The 20710-nt window shown below is 34.7% G+C and overlaps 1 protein-coding gene across 7 annotated transcripts in view; it reads left to right on the top strand.

The window, feature by feature from the left end:
* The window catches only part of RPS6KC1 (ribosomal protein S6 kinase C1), a 247207-nt gene that overhangs the window by 115303 nt on the left and 111194 nt on the right, over positions 1-20710 (top strand). For 6 of the 7 annotated variants that reach the window (XM_074222641.1, XM_074222639.1, XM_074222646.1 and 3 more), the window contains 2 exons: positions 9526-9647; positions 17952-18044. In XM_074222641.1, coding sequence (XP_074078742.1) covers positions 9526-9647; positions 17952-18044 — 215 coding nt within the window. The remainder of the gene's footprint in view (positions 1-9525; positions 9648-17951; positions 18045-20710) is intronic. The other variant, XM_074222642.1, reaches the window with a different exon arrangement.

The raw sequence follows: 20710 nt of genomic DNA on the forward strand, positions 1-20710 counted from the left end.
CTTGAGCGATAAAGGGGAGAGAAAAAAATTAAAATTAAATAATAATAGTAATAATTGTAGGTATGGCCAGGTGGCACAATGGACGGAGCCCCAGCCCTGGAGCTAGGAGCACCTGAGCCCATATCCGGCCCCATACAGTTAGGTAATTATTAAGTGTCTGAGGCTGGATTTGAACTCAGGTCCTCCTGACTCCAGGGCCGGTGCTCTAATCCACTGGGCCACCTAGCTGCCTCTGTACCAAATTATTTTGATTATTACTGCTTTGTAGGATCGTTTGAGATGTGGTACTGCCAGGTTTTCTTATTCCCCACTTTCTTTCATTATTTCCTTTCAGATTCTTGGATCTTTTGTTACTCTATGAATTTTGTTATTTTCTTTTTAGTTTTTTTTTTTTTTTTTTTTGTAAGGCAAACGGGGTTAAGTGGCTTGCCCAAGGCCACATAGCTAGGTAATTATTAAGTGCCTGAGACTGGATTTGAACCCAGGTACTCCTGACTCCAGGGCCGGTGCTTTATCCACTTTTGTTATTTTTTTTGCAATTATTTATTTTTTAAAGTAAGCTTTTGGTAGTTAGGTATAGAACAGAACAAAAAATTGTTTTGGTAGTGTTATCATTTTTATTGCATTGTCTTAGCCTAACCTTGAATATTTAACATTTCTCTGATTTAATTGTAAAGTTTATTATTGTAAACAATGTTTTATATTTATATCTATAATTCTTGTGTGATTTTGGTAAATGAACTTTCTAGAATTTTATTCCGAATCTATTTTAAATGGAATTCTCTATCTCATTGCTAGTTTTTATCATATTTATCACATATATTATAAATGCTTATTATATCACTAGAAATACTGATGATTTGTGTGACTTTTATATCATACAACTTTACTGAGGTTACTATTTTGGATAATTTTTTGGTTGCCTGTCTCGGGTTTTTTAAATATACCTGAAAAATCATATCATTTCAAAAATTAATTTTGTTTTTTCATTGCCTAGACTTATTCACAATTTTTTTTCTTCTATTTACTGCAATAGGTAGTATTTCTTTTATTATCTCAAATAGAAGTGGTAATAGTGGACATTCTTGCTTTGCCCAACCTAACTGGAAAGTTTTCTGTTTCATATAATTGTGGCTCTTGACTATTTTGCTACTGTAAAGAAAAACCCAATTATTCTTATGTTTTCTAGTGTTTTTAGTATCTGTCTGTCTGTCTGTCTGTCTGTCTGTCTGTCTGTCTATCTATCTATCTATCTATCTATCTATCTATCTATCTATCTATCTATCTATTTTTTTAGGTTTTTTGCAAGGCAATGGGTTTAAGTGGCTTGCCCAAGGCCACACAGCTAGGTAATTATTTAGTGTCTGAGGCTGGATTTGAACTCAGGTACTCCTGACTCCAGAACCGGTGCTCTATCTGCTGTGCCACCTAGCCACCCCCAATATCAATATATATTGTATTTTGTAAAAAGCCTTTTCTGCATCTGTTGATTATAATCACATGATTCTGAGTTTTATTGCCATTAACATAATTACTTGTTAAAACAATCTTGCATTCTTGGTATAACAACAATTTGGTTATGGTGTTTTATTTTTGTGTCACGTTGCTTTTTTTAACCTTTTACTTTTTTCTTCATTACTTTACCTAATGTTTTCATTAGTGTTTTTTCATTGGTGTTCATTAAAGATACTGATTAATGGTTTTCTTTCTCTGCTCTGGCTCTTCCAAATTATATTTATATCATCAGAGGAATTTGGTAGGAGTACTTATTTAAAATTTTTTCAAGTAGTTTATAAAATATTGGAATTAATTGTTTTTTAGTGTTTGATAGAATTAACTTTTGAATCCATTTGGTCTTATGAGTTTTTCTCCCTTGGGAGTTAATTTATGACCTGGTTCAGTTTATTTTTCTGAAATAGTATTTAAATTCTCCATTCTTGGTCTTTACTTTGGATATTTTATATATATATACATATATATATATATATTTAATGACTATTCATCTCTTATTTAAGCAATCAGTTTTACTGGCATGTGGTTGAGTAAAATACTTTGTAATATTTTCCCTTCATTTATTGTGGATTCTTTTTCTTTTTTCTTTTCCTTTTTTGTTCAGTTTAATTACTGGTTTATTCATTTTTAAAAACCAATGCTTAATTTTCATTTATTCATTTTTATTATTAGTTTATCAGTCTTTTATTTGTTTTTAAGATTTTATTTTGCTTTTTATTTGGAGATTTTTAACTTGTTCATTTTTGTTCTGTGACCAAATTTTTTCTCTTTTATTGTAAGTATTCTTTCATGAATTCCTTGGATTGTTTCCCTAGTTTTTGTATGTTGTCTCATTGTTGTCATTATATAGTGAAAAGATGAATTGGTTCTATGACTTGTTCTTTAACTCATAGTTCTTTAGGATTAAGCTATTTTAATTCTTTCTTCAGTAACCATGTAAGGAATATATTTTTTTATTGGATTTTAGTTTGTAAAGAATGTATTTAATATTACTGCTTTTTAGAATTTGTTTATAAGATTTTTATGCCCTACATGTGGTAGGTTTTTGTAAAGGTGCCATATGCAATTGTAAATATGTATGCTTCTTTTCCCTCTTATTCTATACACTAGATGTCTGTCCTGTCTCACTTTTCTAAAATTCTATTTCAAGAAATCCTTAATTTAATTCTTTATTTTTTAATTATACTTGTAATTTAGAAAGGAGTATATTGAGTTCCTTCTTTATTGTTTTACTTTCATTTGCTTCTTATTGCTCAGTTGGCTTTATGAATGAAAAAGAGTGGTGGTTTCCTTTTTTACCTTTAAATTATATTAATATTTTATTTGTTTTCCAGTTATATACAATAGTAGTTTCTTGCAATCATTTTTGCAAGGTTTTGAATTTTACAATTTTCTCCCCCCAACAGAATGCAATCTGATAAAGTCTTTACATTTGTTTCTATAATATGAATAGATCAAAATTGATTGTGTTAACGAGGAAAAAACAGATCCCTAAGGAAGAAAGAAAATTAAAGATAACAAAATTATGTAATACATAAGACAGGTTTTTAAAAGTTGAAGATAATAATCTTTAGTCTTTGTTTAAACTCCTCAGTTCCTTCTCTGGATACAGATGGTATTTTCTATCATGGATCCCCTAAAATTATCCCTGCTCATTATACTGATAGAGTGAGCAAGTCCATCAAGGTTGATCATGATATTGTTGTAAAGGTGTATAATGTTCTTCTGGTTCTGCTCATCTCACTCAGCATCAATTCATGCAAGTCTTTTTCAGCTTTTCTGAATTCCCATCCCTCCTGATTTCTTATAGAACAGTAGTGTTTCATCACGTACATATGCCACAATTTGTTCAGCCATTCCTCAGTTGATGGACATTTCTTTAATTTCCAATTCTTTGTCATCATAAAGAAAGCTGCTGTGAATATTTTTATACATGTGGGATTTTCACTCTTTTTCATGAGGAGGGGTAATTTTCAAAGAAATCCTTGTATGATAAAGAAATATCTGATTTTTCATATAATATTAAGCCATAGATTTAGAACTGGAAGGGATCTTAGAGATCTCCTAGTTTATTCTCCTTTTATAAGAAATTGAGACTCTGCACAATCTAGTTCCATTCTCTGGGCTAGCTGCTGTTGTTTTTATTGTGTTTCTTTGTCAGTTTTTTAATGTTCATTTTTTTGTGTATTTATCTTTTTTTTTTTTGGTACCTGGATCCCTTTCTGTCCCATATCTTCTTTCTCTTTTGTTCTTTGTCCTAAAATTCCTTTGACACAGGATCACAGATCTAGAACTAGGAGGGTCTTTAGAAACTATAGTCCTAGTTCCTTATTTTATTGATAGGGAAACTGAGGCTGGGTTTCCAGGTGACTCCTCTCCTTTGCTGCATCATCATCTTTCCTCCCGACCTTCAGACTCTTCCTGTTAGGTATCCTAGACCTTGTTCTTTCCTTTTATGGAATTGTATTTCTTGATTGCCTCATTATATTTTGTACCTTTATTCATTGTGTCTTTGCAAAATAGGCTGGGCTTAATAAATATTGAGTTGAGTCTAAGGTCAGACAGTTCTTAAGTAGCAGAGCTGAATTTCTAACTCAAGTCCAAGAATTTCTGTCATTTTTAATGTACTAACTGTCTTGGTTCCTCAAAGCCCCTGCTCTAGTGGATAAGAGTTAATGTAAAGGTCTGAGGTCAGATGCCTGGTGGACTGGTAGAAAAAGGAAGGAGTTTCATTTCTTACAGTCCTCCCAGAGAACCATCCATCCGTCTCCATCCTCCCTTCCTGAATTCTGTGGGCTGGGGTCCAGTTACAATTACACAGTTACCTCCAGATGCCTGAGGTCCCTGCTTCTCTCTGCCCCAGCTCCTCCTGTTTTACTAAAATAGAAGTTTCTAAAAGGAAGAACTTATCTTGCTTATCTTTTTTGCCTAGCCTTAGCAGAGTGCTTGGCACATACTAAGCAGGTAATAAATGCTCAGTCATTCTTTAATCCTCTAGAGTGCCCATATCTGGTATTCTCAGTTGAAAGAAGGATACAGGTCAGTCTGAGAGTCAGTCAGTATTTATTAAGCCCCCTGATAATTTTATTGAATCCCTTGTAATTTTTCTTTTCTGTTTACCTTTTTTTATGTTTCTTATGAGTCTTGTATTTGAAAGTCAGATTTTTTTTGTTAAACTTTAATCTTTTCATCAGGAATGCTTGTCTTCTGTTCCATTAAATGTCTTCCCCAGAGGATTATGCTTAATTTTGCTGGGTAGTTAATTCTTGGTTTTAATCCTAATTTCTTTGTTCTCCAGAACATCATATTCCAAGTCCTCTGATCCTTTACTCTAGAAAAGGCTAATTTTTGTGTGATTCTGACTCTGGCTTTATGATATTTGAATTGTTTCTTTCTCACTGATTGCAATACTTTTCTCCTTGACTTGAGACCTCTGGGATTTGCTTATAATATTCTTAGGAGTTTTTATTTTGGGATCTCTTTCAGGAAATGAATGGTGGATTATTTCAATTTTTATTTACTTTCTGGTTCTAGAATACTAGGGCAATTTTCCTTAATAATTTCTTGAAATATGATGCCTGGGCTCTTTTTGATCATGGCTTTCAGTTAGTCCTATAATTTTTTCTTTTAATTTTTTTTTAAGTTTTTGCAAGGCAATGGGGTTAAGTAGCTTGCCCAAGGCCACACAGGTAATTATTAAATACCTGAAGTTGGATTTGAACTCAGGTACTCCTGACTCCAAGGTCGGTGCTCTATCCACTGCGCCACCTAGCCACCCCAAGTCCTATAATTCTTAAATTATCTTTTAATCTGCTTTACAGGTCAATAGTTTTTCAATGAGATATTTCATATTATATTTTATTTTTTCTTTCTTTTGATTTGATTCTATTGTTTCTTGTTGTCTCATGGAGTCATTAGCTTCCAATTTCTAATTTTAACTTTTTAGGGATACTCAGGCCAATTCTACTTTTTAATGAGTTTTTTCATTCAATGAATTTTTGTATATCTTCTCCCATTTGACTAATTCTGCTTTTTTAGAGTTCTTATCTTTAGTGGATTTTTGTGCCACTTTTTTCCATATGACTTATTCTGTTCTTTTTTTTTTTTTGCAAGGCAGGGGTGTTATGTGGCTTGCCCACAGCCACACAGCTAGGTAATTATTAAGTGACTGAAGCTAGATCTGAACTCAGGTATTACTGACTCCAGGGTTGCACCAAAGCTGCCCCCTATTCTGTTTTTTAAAGTGTTCTTTTCTTTAGTATTTTTTGTGCCTCTTTTATCAATTCATTTTCCAATCCCCCCCCCCCCCCCACTTCTAGTATTTGATTTTAAACATTCTTTTTGGCTCTTCCAGGAATTCTTTTTCAGCTTGAAGACAATTTGCATTTTCCTTTAAGTCTTTGGATGTAGCAGTTTTGAATTTGATGTTTTTCCCTGAGATTGTGTTTTAATGTTCTCTGTTTCCATAGTTAAGTTTCTTTTTTTCCCCTTTTTTTTTGTGGGAGTGAGGAGAGTGTATGCTTGTTTTCCCACTTTATTTCTTGACTTATAATTTTATGTGAAAATTAAACTGTGATCCTTGAGTGGGATCTGTCTCAAGCTTCAGATTTTTCATGCTGTTGTTTTTAGAGCTGGTTCTGGAGAGCTATAAGTTTTTGGCTACTCTAAAGTGATATGATTTTAGGAGAGGTGTGGTCATTGGCCCCCTTGGCCTGTGCTCTTGTTGTGAGCAACCATTGAAACTCTTTTTTTGCCCTGGAACTGTGACCAGAGTCCCTGGCTGCATTCTGCAGTGTGCTCGTATTCCTTCATGCCCTGGAACTGAGACTTGGATCTACACATGAGCAATGCAACATAGTTCTGCTGTTAGCAAAAGGTCCCCTTGATCTCCTTTTGATCAGTTGTCCTTCCCCATTTTTTGTCTGTGGGCTGAGAGTTCTGGAAGACATCTCTGTCAGTTCAATTATCCTCAGGGTTTGCTGCTGCTTTGCCAGAGTGGGGTCTGTTCTAGACTGCTCTCCACTCTGACCCCAGTGAGACAGACCTTTTCTACCAACTTTCTAAGTTGTCTTGGCTTGGCAAATTGTTTTAACATGATTTTTTTTTTTTTGGCCCTAAAATTTGTGTTGAGGCATTATTTTAAAGTTGTTTGGAGGGAAATTTGGGATGGCTCAGGCAAGTCCCTGCCTTTATTCTGTCATATTTTCTTTGCCTCCCTACTTGTGTATTCCTGATGTCTGTTCAATAAACCTTGAGACACAGACACAATTTAAATGTCAGAATTCAAATCAATAAGACATTAAGTATACTAATGGTAAAAAGTTCCATGATCTAGTCACTTTATATATATATATGTATACACACATACATACAGATATATGTATTCATGCATATATTTGAGTAACAATAAAATAATTCAAAAAATAAATTATTTTCAAATAACTCATTTTCTGGGTAGAAAAATGTGATATAATGAAAGATCACTGGATGTTCAGTCATAAGATCTGAATTCTTCCCCCATTTTGTTTTTTCTATTTAGATTTAGACTAAACTATTGTGAGGTAATGAGTTTTATCTTGTATTTGAAACTCTGATGCTTCCAGCTTGATGTCATCCACAAACAGGAGTATTTGGACACCATCACAATCTGTAGCAGGAGTCTTTTATCTGCATGGAATTCTGTAAATTTGTTTACAAATTTTTTTTGATAACTATTTCAGTACAATTGGTGGGTTCTTAAATTCTGTGATTCTGTTTAAAATTATCTGTAAAACATTTGTAGCATGGGGTAACATTTTTGTCATTGGTTTCCACAGACTCCCTTCTTTTTTTTTTTTAGGGAAGAATTTTCTTCATTTACCTTTTGCAACTCTTTTTCCAGTTGGTCATTTCTATTTTGGTAAGAATTTTCCATTTGACCAGTTCAAGGTTTTGAGAGAATTATTTTCTTTTTGCATTTGTCCAGTTGTATTTTCCAAGGATTTGTTTTCTTGTTGCAAGATGTTAACCTTCTTTTGGGTTTCTTTTCCCAAATTTTCCAATTGATATTGAAACTCCTTCAAGGAAGTCTTTCTGTGCTGGAGACCAAATCATATTCTCCTCAGAGGTTCTACATCTCTCTGAGTTAGAGTGTTTTCCTTCTAGGATTTTTTCTATGGACCCTCCCCCCCTTTTCTACTGGTCTTTCTTCATTTTCCTAAGATCTTGTGTTGGAGGAGGGGCTGGTTCACAGAGGATTGGTGTTGGGATCCCTAGAGGCTTCATCTACTGGACTTAGTAACTCTATGTGGGCTGGCCAGTAGGGGGTGCTAGAGGCTTTGCTCACTGAGTGTAATATCTCCTCCTGGCCATTAGGGGTACTAGAGGCTGGAGCTTACCCTCCAGCCCTTTTGGTAAGTCCCAGACCATCAGTCCCATGTCCATGCCTCTACTCTCTGCTTGCTTCTCCGGGGCTGATCTTAGGCTAGTCTGGCTCTTGCCATGCCCCTATAGGCAGTCTGTGCTCTTTGCTTGGCACATCCCTTAAGACAGACCTAGGTTAGGTGTTCTCCTAGCTTCTTTTTTTGGGTTTTGTAGATTGGATTTCCTTTAAGAGATTTGTTTTATATTATATATGAGGGAAGATCAGGAGACCTTAGTAGGACCTGGCTTCTCTCCACCATCTTGGCCAGAAGTCAGGGTAATATTTTTGAAGCACAGTATAGTAATTTGATTTTCACAGATTACTTAGCATTATCTCTACTTTGCAACTGGAATAGAAACTACATATTTTAAATTTTGAAAATTCAGTGCCCAAGGTTACAGCCAGAAACAGATAAATGCTTTGTGATGATTTGAGGAATAATCTCCAAATTTGAGAAATAATCTACAGTCCATCCATTTTGGTTCTAAAGTTCATAATTCTATGAATCATCATTAATTAAAAGGGGGTGATAAAAGTCATGGATCTAAAGTTAAAAGAGCTGCAAAAGAGATTGCCTTTTTCTTGGTAGTACCAAAATTATGGAAAGAATTAGGTATGTGACAAGGAAAAGGAAATGCTAAAAACGTATTATTTACAAAAAGGAGAAATGATTCAAATATACATAGGGAATAACATTGAAATTGAAGGACCACTTACTAAGTATTGGAGCTTGAGCAAATCACCTATTAGATTGTGAGTTCCTTGATGGCAAAGAATGTTTTTGCTTTTCTTTCTATTCTTAGCACTTAGCACAGTGCCTGCCTAGTAACAGGCACTTAATAAATCTTTTTTGAATTGACTTAATCTCTTCAACCCTGTTACCTCATGTGTAAAATGAGGGATTTGTATTAGATGATCTTTTAGGTCTCTTTCTGTTCTTGGGGCAATCCTTTGACAATATTTCTTTAATGATTCAGTGGTTTTAAAAAACCCTATTCTTGATATAGAAAGAAATTTGTTGTGGGATGTCTTTTTTGCGGGAGAAATAAAGTTGGAAAAAATTTGTTTATTTCTATCTGCAGAATCTCAGTATAAGCTTAAAGACTTCATGTATCTGTGTTGAAAATAATTTATATGTGGTTGTTTCCTAGGAAAATTTGAGTCACTCTGAATAATATTGCCAGCTCTTACATATGTTTAGTAATGGGAAGTTGGCATAATCTAAATAAAAATATATAGAAAAAGCTCATTTTATTCATTTCAGTCTGCTCATTAATTTTGAGTTGATTTTATTTAATGATAGAAATGTTACTGAGCAAAGAAATGGGAAAAATGATTAAGTAGTCAAGTAAGTGGAAATTAGGGTCATCTTAAAACTAGTTCATTTAGAATTTTTTTTTTTAGATTTTTTCAAGGCAGTGGGGTTAAGTGGCTTGCCCAAGGCCACAGGGCTAGGTAATTATTAAGTGTCTGAGGTTGGATTTGAACCCAGGTACTCCTGACTCCAAGGCCGGTGCTCTATTCACTGTGCCACCTAGCCGCCCCCTAGTTCATCTAGCATTGACTGTATCACGGCACGGGTTGTACTCATTTTCTTTATTATATCTTAGGTGAGTCAAGTCCCACTCGTCGAGAAGCAGTGAAGAAACGGACAGCAGAGTATCTAATGCGTGCTGAGCAGCTCTCTAGTTTTTATTTAAAACCACACCTTGGCGATGGAGCATCATCCCAGGTATAATTTTTATTTCTCTTTCTGAAATTGGATGAAGGGAAAGTATAAATAAATTTGTTTTGTTCCATGTTTATTTTTCTTGGACTTCCTGTAGCTTTTTTTGATTAGTCTTCTTTTACATCTGTATGAGGGACTTTTACCAAGTATCCTATAAAGTGATGGTTCTCATCCTTTTATTCCTCTTTTTAAGTGGGACCCATTTAATTTAACTTTAATTTAACTTCTTTATGGATTCTATCTTTGTCATTCTGTCTAATTTTGAGTCATTTGCAAAGTTGCATCATTTAAAAGCAAAATTGATGTATGCTTTCAATTCTTTTATCCAAATCATTAATGACAATAGTGAATATGAATCCTAAGCTGAAATCACAGATAAGGCAAAAGACATCTTTCATATAATTTTCTAATGTCATTAGATTGCTAAATTTATTTTTCTGCCCATCTCTGCATACATTTATTACTAATTCCTAGTTATCCTTCCCATGCTACATTTCCCAGTTGTTAGGGTTAGATTCTATCCTTTGTTAGAGATTGTTCAAAGTCACATTTCCTGTCAAATATGCTTTCCAATGGGAAAAAAGTAGACTGATAGGATGGTACTTGATCAAACTAGTAGTAGTTGAAGACTGGGACAAAAAATTTCATGTCTGGGGGTTTTAACAGTGAAAGCAATCAGTTTTATAGAAGTAGGATATCTGAATGCATTTAGAAAATTGGGGAGATCCAGTTTAGAGAAGGAAGAGTTGGTGGTTTTGTATGTACAGAAAGTCAGGGAAAATTTCACAAAGAAGTGTCATAATTATAGAAAATTATGCAAGAAAATCTAAAATACTATGTCATAAATATTGAAGGGGTTTGTAATAAGGCAAAGATGAGAATAGAATACAGCATGGTTAGTTCAGGAAAGCTTCCCAGAAGAGGTAACTTTTGAGTTAGCTCTGGAAAGAGTGAAGAGCATGGGTTGATAGAGAAAAAAAAGAAGTGCTTTTTCAATAAGGAGGTGGCACACATAAAGACCCTTCAATAACAACAAATGAAATAGAGGATACAAAAAGTTGACTTATGATGAAAAGGGCATGTTGTAGCAATGAAAGATGAGTTTGGACAAAGGTAGAAGAGGGGTAGCAGTAGAATGAGAGGACCTGCTAGCTAGAAATTGGGGACCTATAGTAAGCTAAGGAGAGAAGTGACAAGATGAATTTCCTCTATTGTCATCATTGAGTTTTCATTACTTGTTCAGATGTTTTAGAGTCATGTCTGATTCTTTAAGACCCCATTTGGTGTTTTCTTGTTAAAGATTTTGGAGTGGTTTGTCTTCCTTTTTCCAGCTCATTTTTAGACTTGCCCAGGATCACATGCTGGTAAGTGTTTGAGGCCAGATTTAAACTCAGAAAGATGTCTTCCTGACTCTAAGCCTGGAACTTTATCCACTACACCACTCAGGTGCCCTGTTTCATTAAAGCTCCTGCATAAGTTCCTTTTGAGCTTACTCTTTTTTTCTTCAGGTCTTATGGACTCAATTATTTTCATAGGTGTACAACAGTGTATATATCTCTCTTGTTTTTTTTTTTTTTTTGGTTTTTGCAAGGTAATGGTGTTAAGTGACTTGCTCAGGGTCACACAGCTAGGTCATTATTAAGTGTCTGAGACCAGATTTGAACTCAGGACCTCCTGACTCCAGGGCTGGTGCTCTATCCACTGGGCCATCTAGCCCCTACAATATTGTATCTTGAGGACTTTCATTATATTAATTGATTTATAAGGTTTTTTAATGACAGAATGTTTTGTATTTTCAAAGGAAATATTGTTTCCAGCTCATATTGGTATACACAGATTTCACAGAATCATAAGTTTGGGAACAAGGAAGAACTTTAGAGCACTCAGCACTTAAGAACATCTGGTACAAACTGCATTTTATAGGTGACATTGTAGCCTCTATTTGTATTCTTTTAAAATATAATTTTTTTTTAATTGACAGAAATCTATTTTTTCCCTCCTACTGCATTAGAGGAAAATACACCAAACCAAACTCAGATTCCTTGGAAGAAGCATATGTTATCAACCCTTCTTTGCAAAAGTAGTAAACAATTCATTTTGTCCTTTTTTTAGTTTGTTAATTTTTTCATACCTTGGTTTCAGATTTTACAACATTGTTTCAATGGTATCAATCATTGCAGAAGATTTTTAGATTTTGTAATTTTAGAGTTTTAAAAAGTCCCAAATTTCCTACCCATCAAGAGAATTCCAAAAAAGGAAGCAGAAAGGAATGAAGAGTCCTCTCCCTTTTCTTTTCCATATTAAATGGCCCTGAGAACAATAGAAGGAGCAGGTTTTATCTCTAAGTAAAGAAGTTGTTTGAAGTGAAATTGAAAAGTTGTATTGAAAGAGACAGTTGGTTTTGTTTCATTTGAGGTTGATAGTGAATGGCCCAAGAAATTATATTATAAAGTCAATATTCTAGAAAAAAGTCAATGTTCTAGAAAAAAGTCAGAAATAGTTTTTCATGCTATTTTTGACACAAAATTCAAAATACATAAAAAATGACAGTAAAGGAGTTAAATTTTGGGGATAAAATGCTTATGCAATTGTGAGGTCTGAATAAATACAATTTATATATGACATTTTTGAATTCCTTTCATACTTCTCTTGTTTGTGAATAAACAGTGTAATATTTTATCAGTACCTTATTTTGATATCATTTAATTTCTGGTTATAGCCCTCCCTCTTTTACCCAGTGAATTTTCTTGTAACAAAGATTAAAAAAGTAAATAAAAAAAAAACAATTTAGCCAACTAAGCATAATTTATGTCTGATAGTGTATGCTATTTTCTGTAATATATACTAGTATATTTATATAATATAATTTGAATTTGTGTGTGTGTGTGTGTGTGTGTGTGTATGTGAGAAAGAGATAGAGATAGAGAGAATGTGAGCTCTTTGAGACTGGGCCCTGTTTAGACTTTCTTTTTGTATTCCTAGTTCTTAGCACAGTGCTTTGCACATAACTTCTTAATAAATGCTTATTCATTTATTCTTTCTTTTCATGTCCATTTATTCATTCTTTCTATGTATATTGCTTTACTTTATGTATTGTTTTCTTATTTTGCTGCTGTAGCATTTTTTGTGACTCCTAATTTTGTTGTCTATTTGCCTATTTCTCAAGTTATTCTTTTACTTTTTTCATTAATTAAAATAAAAATTTTAGTTTAGAACAAGAATAGACTTGATTGAGAGCCAAAAGCTCATATGTGTGAACTTGAACAATAATTCGAAGATGGAATTATAAAACTAAAAGATGTTAGACTTCAGAGACCCCAGAGGTATTCTGATATTCATTTTATTATTTTTCTAGCGAGTTTCTTCTATCCTTAATAGGAAGTCTAGAAAATTCTTTTGGCATTACCATGTATCATTTTAAATTTGTTTTCTTCAATCTTTAGTCATGTTGTTAACTCACAGAATGATTTTCCTCCCTGCTGCTTTCTACTTTGTCCTTAAGATATAATTAAAAGGTGAAGGGGAGGGGCAATAGAATTCTTCTGTTTCTTATCAAGGAATACACTGGTTCATATTTCCTGAATTCTGAGGTAGGATTTTGTCAACCCCCCCCCCCCCAACAAACTAATGACTCTCAGTTACTTCTGGGATCTGTAGAGCATTTTAAGCTATCCTGCTTTGCTCCCTTTCATGTGCTCCACAGTGCAGCTGTGCTAACTGGTTTCAGTCTTCTGTCTTTACAGTGACAGTCAGTCAGTCCTCCATGCCCAGGTGCCCTTCCTTCCTCCTTATCTCTGTTTTCTTGATTTCTTTGCAGACTCAACTCAATGGCACATTTTGTATGATGCCTTTCCTAATTTCCCCTGCACTTAATGCTCTCCCTCCCATAACCATCTTATCTTCATGTTGTACATGTGACTTCTGTGCTTATGCAATACACCTGTTTCTGTACATTTATATGTGCATCTAGCAACACTTGATGATTAAAAAATTATTAAAATTAGGGTTCAGGGCTCCTTTTACTATACTATATCATAAAATGCTTTATTACAGTACAGTTATAGAAGCATTCTAGTTTCTTCTGTACATAATGATCTATTTTATATACCTCTTTTTGTAACCTAAATTAAAATATCATAGAATTCCATTATATTTTCTGAGTGGAGAATATATCCTATTTTTTAATCTTCATCATTGTTGAGCAAGCTCTCTTGTGCAGTGGAAAGAGTTCTGAACTGGCCACCAGTAGACCTGAATTCTAGTACTGACTTTACTTCCAAACTTGTACTTTGGGTACATGACTTCACTTCTTTAGTACTCATCTTCCTCATCTTGAAAAATGTGAGAGTTAAATTTGAGATAAATTTCCTAAAAATTCTCTAAAATCTCAGCAAATCTATGATTCCTTATCCCAATTGAAAAAATTATATTCAACATAAACCCTATGTATAATGAACAAACTAGCATAAAGTTCTTTATAATGATATTTCTTATATTCCTTTTGTTGTAATTATTCATTTCTCTGACTTGTACCCCTGAAAGTACAAAAATACCAACCCTATGTGATCAGAAGATACTGTACATTGTCACTGCTCTGGTTTCTCATGAGAGCTGGTACATAGTGGGTACTACCTTCCTCTTTTCCCTGTCTCCATTCATTCATTCATTGGCTCATTTATTCATTCATTCATTCATTCATTTTTTGCAAGGCAATGGGGTTGTGGCTTGCCCAAGGCCACACAACTAGGTAATTATTAAGTGTCTGAGCCTGGATTTGAACTCAGGTCCTCCTGAATTCAGGGCCGGTGCTCTATTCACTGTGCAACCTAGCCACCCCAGTTTGTTTATTTTTAACATTTCTTTTTTTAATTGAGTTCTAAATTCTCTCCCTTCCCCATCTGTTGAGAAGACAAGCAATATGATGCTTATTGTATGTATGAAACCATGTGAAACATTTCTATATTATTCATATTGCCAAAAAGCAAGAAAAATAAAGTGAACAAAGTAGGAACTTAATAAATGTTTTTTGACTGACAAACTTCAGTCTATTTTCCATCCTATTTCAATTTTCATCTTTTTTTTTTTTAATTTTGAGCCTGAATCTTTCCATCTTGCTCAGTCTGAAGTACAGCAGCCATTCAGAGCCCCAGTGTGACTGCTGGTTGACATGTACATTTTGGGTTTCCATATCCATTGTGGATTGGTTCTTTCTTTTTTACTCAGCCTATTGACTGCCTGATAAGATACTGGTGGTCAGACTTAGTGTGAATGCCTAATAGACTTCAACCTTACTTGAGCTCAGAACTCTCCAGTTCAAGTTTATAGCTAGTAAGCATTAAGTGTGTATACTATGTGCTAGACCAAGGACCTTACAATCTAAGGAGGCAAGACAATACCCCCAAAAGAACCTAGTCTTGTCATTTGTTTGGAGCTATCAGTAGGAAGGGATGTTACCAGTCATATTCTGAACTCTTTGTAATGGGAGACACTCTCTACCCCTCCAGCTGCTTAGGAGATGTGGAGTCTCAGAGCAGAATCAGCTTCTATGATAATTTGATTTCAGCTGATGAGCTTTTTTTTGGGGGGAGGAATGATGTTTCTGAAGTCAAAATCAAACTCAGGTGATCCCCCAGCTTTAGCCTCCCCATCAGTGGGGATTACAAATGTGCATTACTACTTCTGGTTTCAGATTCAGCTTTCTAAATAATTTTTCATCATTGTTATTCTATTTCTTGCTCAAAAACCTTCAGTGGTTGTCTAATGCCTATAGTATAAAGTCTATATTTTCTGACCTGGACTATCATATGGCCTTCCCTAGCCTTTTCTCCCAATGTTTCCCAACCTGAATCCTTTTCTCCAACTAGCAGAACTCCAAAATAATGAGCTTGTGGTCTGTGCTCTTCCCACACAGTATGGACACTGCTTTGTGGCTTTACATGTTTTCCTCTGTCTGAAAGGTGTCCTCTCCTACTACCTCACTAGCTGTCTAGAGGTAACTAGTTGGAACAGTGGATAGAGGGCTGGACCTACAATTAGGAAGGCCTGAGCTTCTATCCAGCCTCAGGTACTTCATAACTGGGTGACCTTGGGCAGGTCACTAAACCTTTGTCAGCAAGCATGTCTGATTTGTTAAATGGTGACAACATAGTTAGTAACATCTTTCCAGTTGTGAGGATCAAATAAGATATTTGTGAAATGCTTAGCACAGTTCCAGGCCTAGAGTTGAGTCTCCTATATATTTATATATACACAGGTCTATATGTACATGTGTTTATATCTGTTCACATGCACACATGTAGCTATTATTATTTAATGTCTTAGTTTCCTCATCTATAAAAATGGCGATAATAATAGCATCTGGCTCTCAGACTGTTCTGAGAGAAAACAGGAATATTTTTGTAAGGTGCTTTGCAAACCTTGAAGCATCATCTAAAACCTGAAGGACCTTCCCAACTCATAAATGTACCTTTTTATCTGATTTTTCTCTTATTTCAGCTTTATTAGAGAAGAGGATGGAAAAAAAGAAGCAGTTTTGAATTTTACTAGTTCTAACTTCATTCTGAGAAACATTAAGAAAGGAGATTGTACATTCTCTACTTTAGGTGAAATATGAAAAAAGATGATAAAGATGAATCGCTGAATGTCTCCTCAATTCTACTGAATTTCTCCACCTCCTCCCCAAGGCTTTTCTAGATCAGTGCATACCACAGTCATTTTAAGTTTTCTAACTTCTTAGAACTTCTTGTCTCCAACAGTTATTTGTACTTTGCATCTTATCTTCTCAAATAGCTACCCTTCTTGAGGACAATTATTATGTCCTTTCTGGCTTTGTACCTAATAGGTACTCATGAAGCATGGATTTGATTGATACTGTAGAAGGTTTTCCCCTTTGCTACAGATGCCTGTTGAAGTGTTTGAAGTCAAATGTTTCCATATTGACAGTATTTCAGTGGATCTCTAATTCCATTAAGATGGGACATTCCTGGGCGGCTAGGTGGCGTAGTGGATAAAGCACCGGCCTTGGAGTCAGGAGTACCTGGGTTCAAATCCAGTCTCAGATACTTAATAATTACCTAGCTGTGTGGCCTTGGGCAAGCCACTTAACCCCATTTGCCTTGCAAAAACCTAAAAAAAAACAAAAACAAAAAACAGACCAAAAAAAACCATGGGACATTCCTTCCAGTGGTTTGGCAATCTAATGAAAACTATGGATCTTTTCTCAGAATAATGATTTTAATTGCATAAAAGCAAATTTATAAGTTTATAAATTATTCATAGGATTACCAACTATCTTGAAATAATTATCAAAAATTTTAAAAACCACAAAAACTTCCTTTTAAATCTCAGAATTGCATGGATACTGGAGCAATATGCAAGCCAATTATCTGTTATCCTTTACTTTTACTATGCCCTCTTTATTCCATTTATGAGGAAGCTCAGGCCCTGAGAAAAGAAATTTCTTTCCTTAGGTTTGATTAATTAGAACATTTCATTTTCTGACCTCTTAAGATAACAGTTTATGCATATTCTTGATGAGCAGCCACCAGATTTTCTTGTTACAGTCTTAAGATTGTTTTGTTTACTAAGTTATCCATTATAGCTTAATTATTTTAATATTAGAATTAATAATGAAATATTCTCTTCCCTCTTCCCGAGTTGTTATTCAGCCATTTGTCTGTCTCTTTGTGAACCCATTTGGGATTTTCTTGGCAAAGATTATAAAGAGGTTTGCCATTTCCTTCTTCAGCTCACTTTACAGATGGAGAAACTGAGGCATATAGTGTTAAATGACTTGTCTCAGGTCAGATTTGGACTCAGGAACATGAACTCTTGCTGATTTTAGCCTGAGCAGTCTATGCACTGTGACACCACTTAGCAAGGGAGTAGGACATATGTTAAATTTCCTCCCCAAATAGTTATATTAGTGAATTGTTGTCTACATTTTACCTCCAAATTACTGTTGTCATGTTTGGGTATATGCAAGTCTGTGATTGAATATTGAACCCCTGATCCATTTATTAGAAAGTTTCATTATAGCTGTATACTCCAGAATTGAATTATAGCTTTAAAAACTATATCAAGTCATTAATTTTTCTTTTTTAAAAATTTTGTTTTCAATGTTATCCTGCTTTATTTACTTGTAACTTTTTTTTTTTTGCATTAAGGACAAACAGAAACTTCTCCTTTCATCTTCCCTCTCTGATTTATGATAAATTTAGTTTTCTTCAGTCTGGCATTTGCTTCAGCAGGCAGTCTTCCTTCAAGTACCACCCTGATTGATGTATAATCTTTGATATCTTCCATTAGCCTCCAGGATCACTAAGTTCAAGGCCCTCTTGGAACCTAAGGAGCCCTGCCGAGGAACTGAAGGCCTTCAGAGTCCTTGGGGTGATTGACAAGGTAATTCTTCAGTGTCTCTTCAAGAGTTCAGTCATAAATCGACTGCATGCTGACATTCTGTCTTTGAAGCTTTGGATCTTAAGGATATGAAACAAAAGGAGAAAATGACTCAAATGCATCTGCACTTTAAAATAACAAAAGCAGAAGAAAAAAGGCTTTTATCTAAGCAATTCATGTAAGGTCATGCAAAATATATTTGAGCTAAAGGAGAAGGTACATGTTTGGTGGCATTCAGAAGAGTAGGACCTTTTGAAAAAGTATTGGGTATTATAGCTAGGAAAAGACCTACCAGTTCATTTTTGTGCTTTGGGGGTGACTAATAGGGGAATAGTGATTCAGTGCTGTTCTTCATTAATAGACATACTCAGCTTGGTAGTCAAAGAGACATAAATAGTTTTATCTTACTTGTGAATTAGAATGGAAAATTCCCCAGAAATCTGTTAGGAAATTCAAGTTTGGTTTTGCTATTAATGCTTTTTCACACTACAAATGCATATACTTTTAGCACATGGGGCATTTTCTAAATGTAATTAAAAAATAGTATCCTTAATAAATAATCCATTCTTTTTTATGAAGTTGACTAAACTGCTATTTAATCACATTAAGTAAAAAAAATCTGTTATATAGATACAGAGGATAGAGCCTGTTTGTTTCATGAAGGCTTATTTATCACTGTGAACTAAAAATTATGAAATACCCTGGCAGTCAGTCACTCTTAATGAGTGCCACTGATACGATAAAACAGGTTAAAGATATTATACAGACACCGAAGATTTGTAGAACATCAAAAATACTTACAAAATAGTCAATAGGGTGATGGACTTCAGAAAAAGCAGTTTTCCTTCAGAAAAGGAAAAACATTACTGGACTTAATGACTTAACAAGTAATTTGTTTCAGTTTATTTTATTTAATAGAACATTGAACTGAGAGACTTGAGATTATTAGTAAATACTCAGTTTTCTAAAACTTGAAGACCAAATTTTAAAACATATTCTGGTTGGAGTACATCAGGTATGATGACTTCTGGAGAAATGTGATATCCCAACTTACTTCTATTAGACAAAATATTCATATTATATACACGAATGTTGCTTGATATTTCTCAGGGGTCTTGAACAGAGGTGCTCTGATTTGATCTTCACAGCACCTCTCTCTATGTGATTGTTATACCTTATGAAAGGAGAGTAGTTCTGCAGTAATAATAGTTTACGTGGAATATTTTTAAAGATCCTCCTTTTAAGGGGCTCTCTTCCCCATCATTTTGTGAACTTGTTTGGACAGCTTTTATTTTCCCTGTTTTACAGATGATAATACTCAAACTCACAGAAATTAAGTGACTTGTACAAAGTCATATTCTAGAAAGTGGATGGAACCAGGACTAGATCCAGAGACTCAGTAAGCATGAATGAAGGATGTACCAAGTATCCTGCCAAGTATCCTGGAGTATACAAAGAAAGACAAAAGATAGTCCCTTCTGTTGAGGAGCTTACAGTTTGAGATGAGAAACTACATGCAAGTAAAAATGTACAGAGAAAGTTTAGAAAGAATAATTACGAAATAACCAACAGAAGGAAGACATTAGAAAAGGGGATTTCAGCTGAATTTGAAGGAAGCAGGAAACTTAGATGAAGGAGAGAGAGACTATAGGGACAGTCAGAAAATGCTCAGAGCCTAAAGATAGAGTGTCTTGTTTGAGGAATGACTAGGAGCCTGGTGTCACTGAGTTGAAGAGTAAATGGGGGTTGGGTGGCTAAGGTATAAGAAGACTGGAAAGTTAGGAATAAGGCTTGGTTATGAAGGCCTTTGAATGCCAAATAGAAGATTATGTATTTGATTCTGGAGGTATTTGGGAGCTATTGCAGTTTATTGAATATGTGTGTGTGTGTGTGTGTGTGTGTGTGTGTGTGTGTGTGTGTGTGTGGAGGGGTGACATGATCAGACCTGTATATAAAGGGAATTACTTTGGCAGCTGAATGAGGATGGATTAGAGGAGGGAAAGACATGAGGCAGGAAGACTAACCAGCAGGTGGTTGCAATAGTCCAGGCATGAGGTGGTGAGAGTACTGCCCTGGAGGGGTGGCAGTGTCAAAAGAGAGAAGGGGGCATATTGGAGAGATATTGTACAAGTGAAATCTACAGACTTTGGCAACAGATTGGATGTGGAGGGTGAGATGACGAGGAATCCATCCAGGATGACTCCTAAGGTGTGAGAGTCTGGTCCCAGGTCTTCTTGAAAATAACCACATTACTTTTTAAAGGGAAAGGAGGAGAGCTAAGTGGAGAGAAGTTTTTCTTTCTGAGATATTATCAAGCTCTTAAAAACTCTTCAGGAATATTTCAGTATTTTGGCATCCAACATTACCATAGTAAATATTTCCCCACTCTGTTTTTGGAATTAGAAGGAAAAAAGTATTTGCTTACTAAACAGCTTAGATATATTCATTTGAGCCTTGTTTTATAATGGAAATAACACTAGCCTCTGTCATTCAATAGATGCGTGATCATTGGTAAGTTATTCTATGAGCCCTCTGCTTTTTCTTCTGTAAAATGGGACTGATGCCTGCCATCTCCTATAGAATGGTGGTGTTGTGTATATTAAATGTATATTAAATTGTAAAGTGAGGCATAGCTAGTTATAACTAGTTATGGTTTATTGTTTCCTTTT

The sequence above is a fragment of the Macrotis lagotis genome, chromosome 2 (genome assembly GCF_037893015.1).
Source record: "Macrotis lagotis isolate mMagLag1 chromosome 2, bilby.v1.9.chrom.fasta, whole genome shotgun sequence".
In the NCBI taxonomy this organism is placed as follows: Eukaryota; Metazoa; Chordata; class Mammalia; order Peramelemorphia; family Peramelidae; genus Macrotis; species Macrotis lagotis.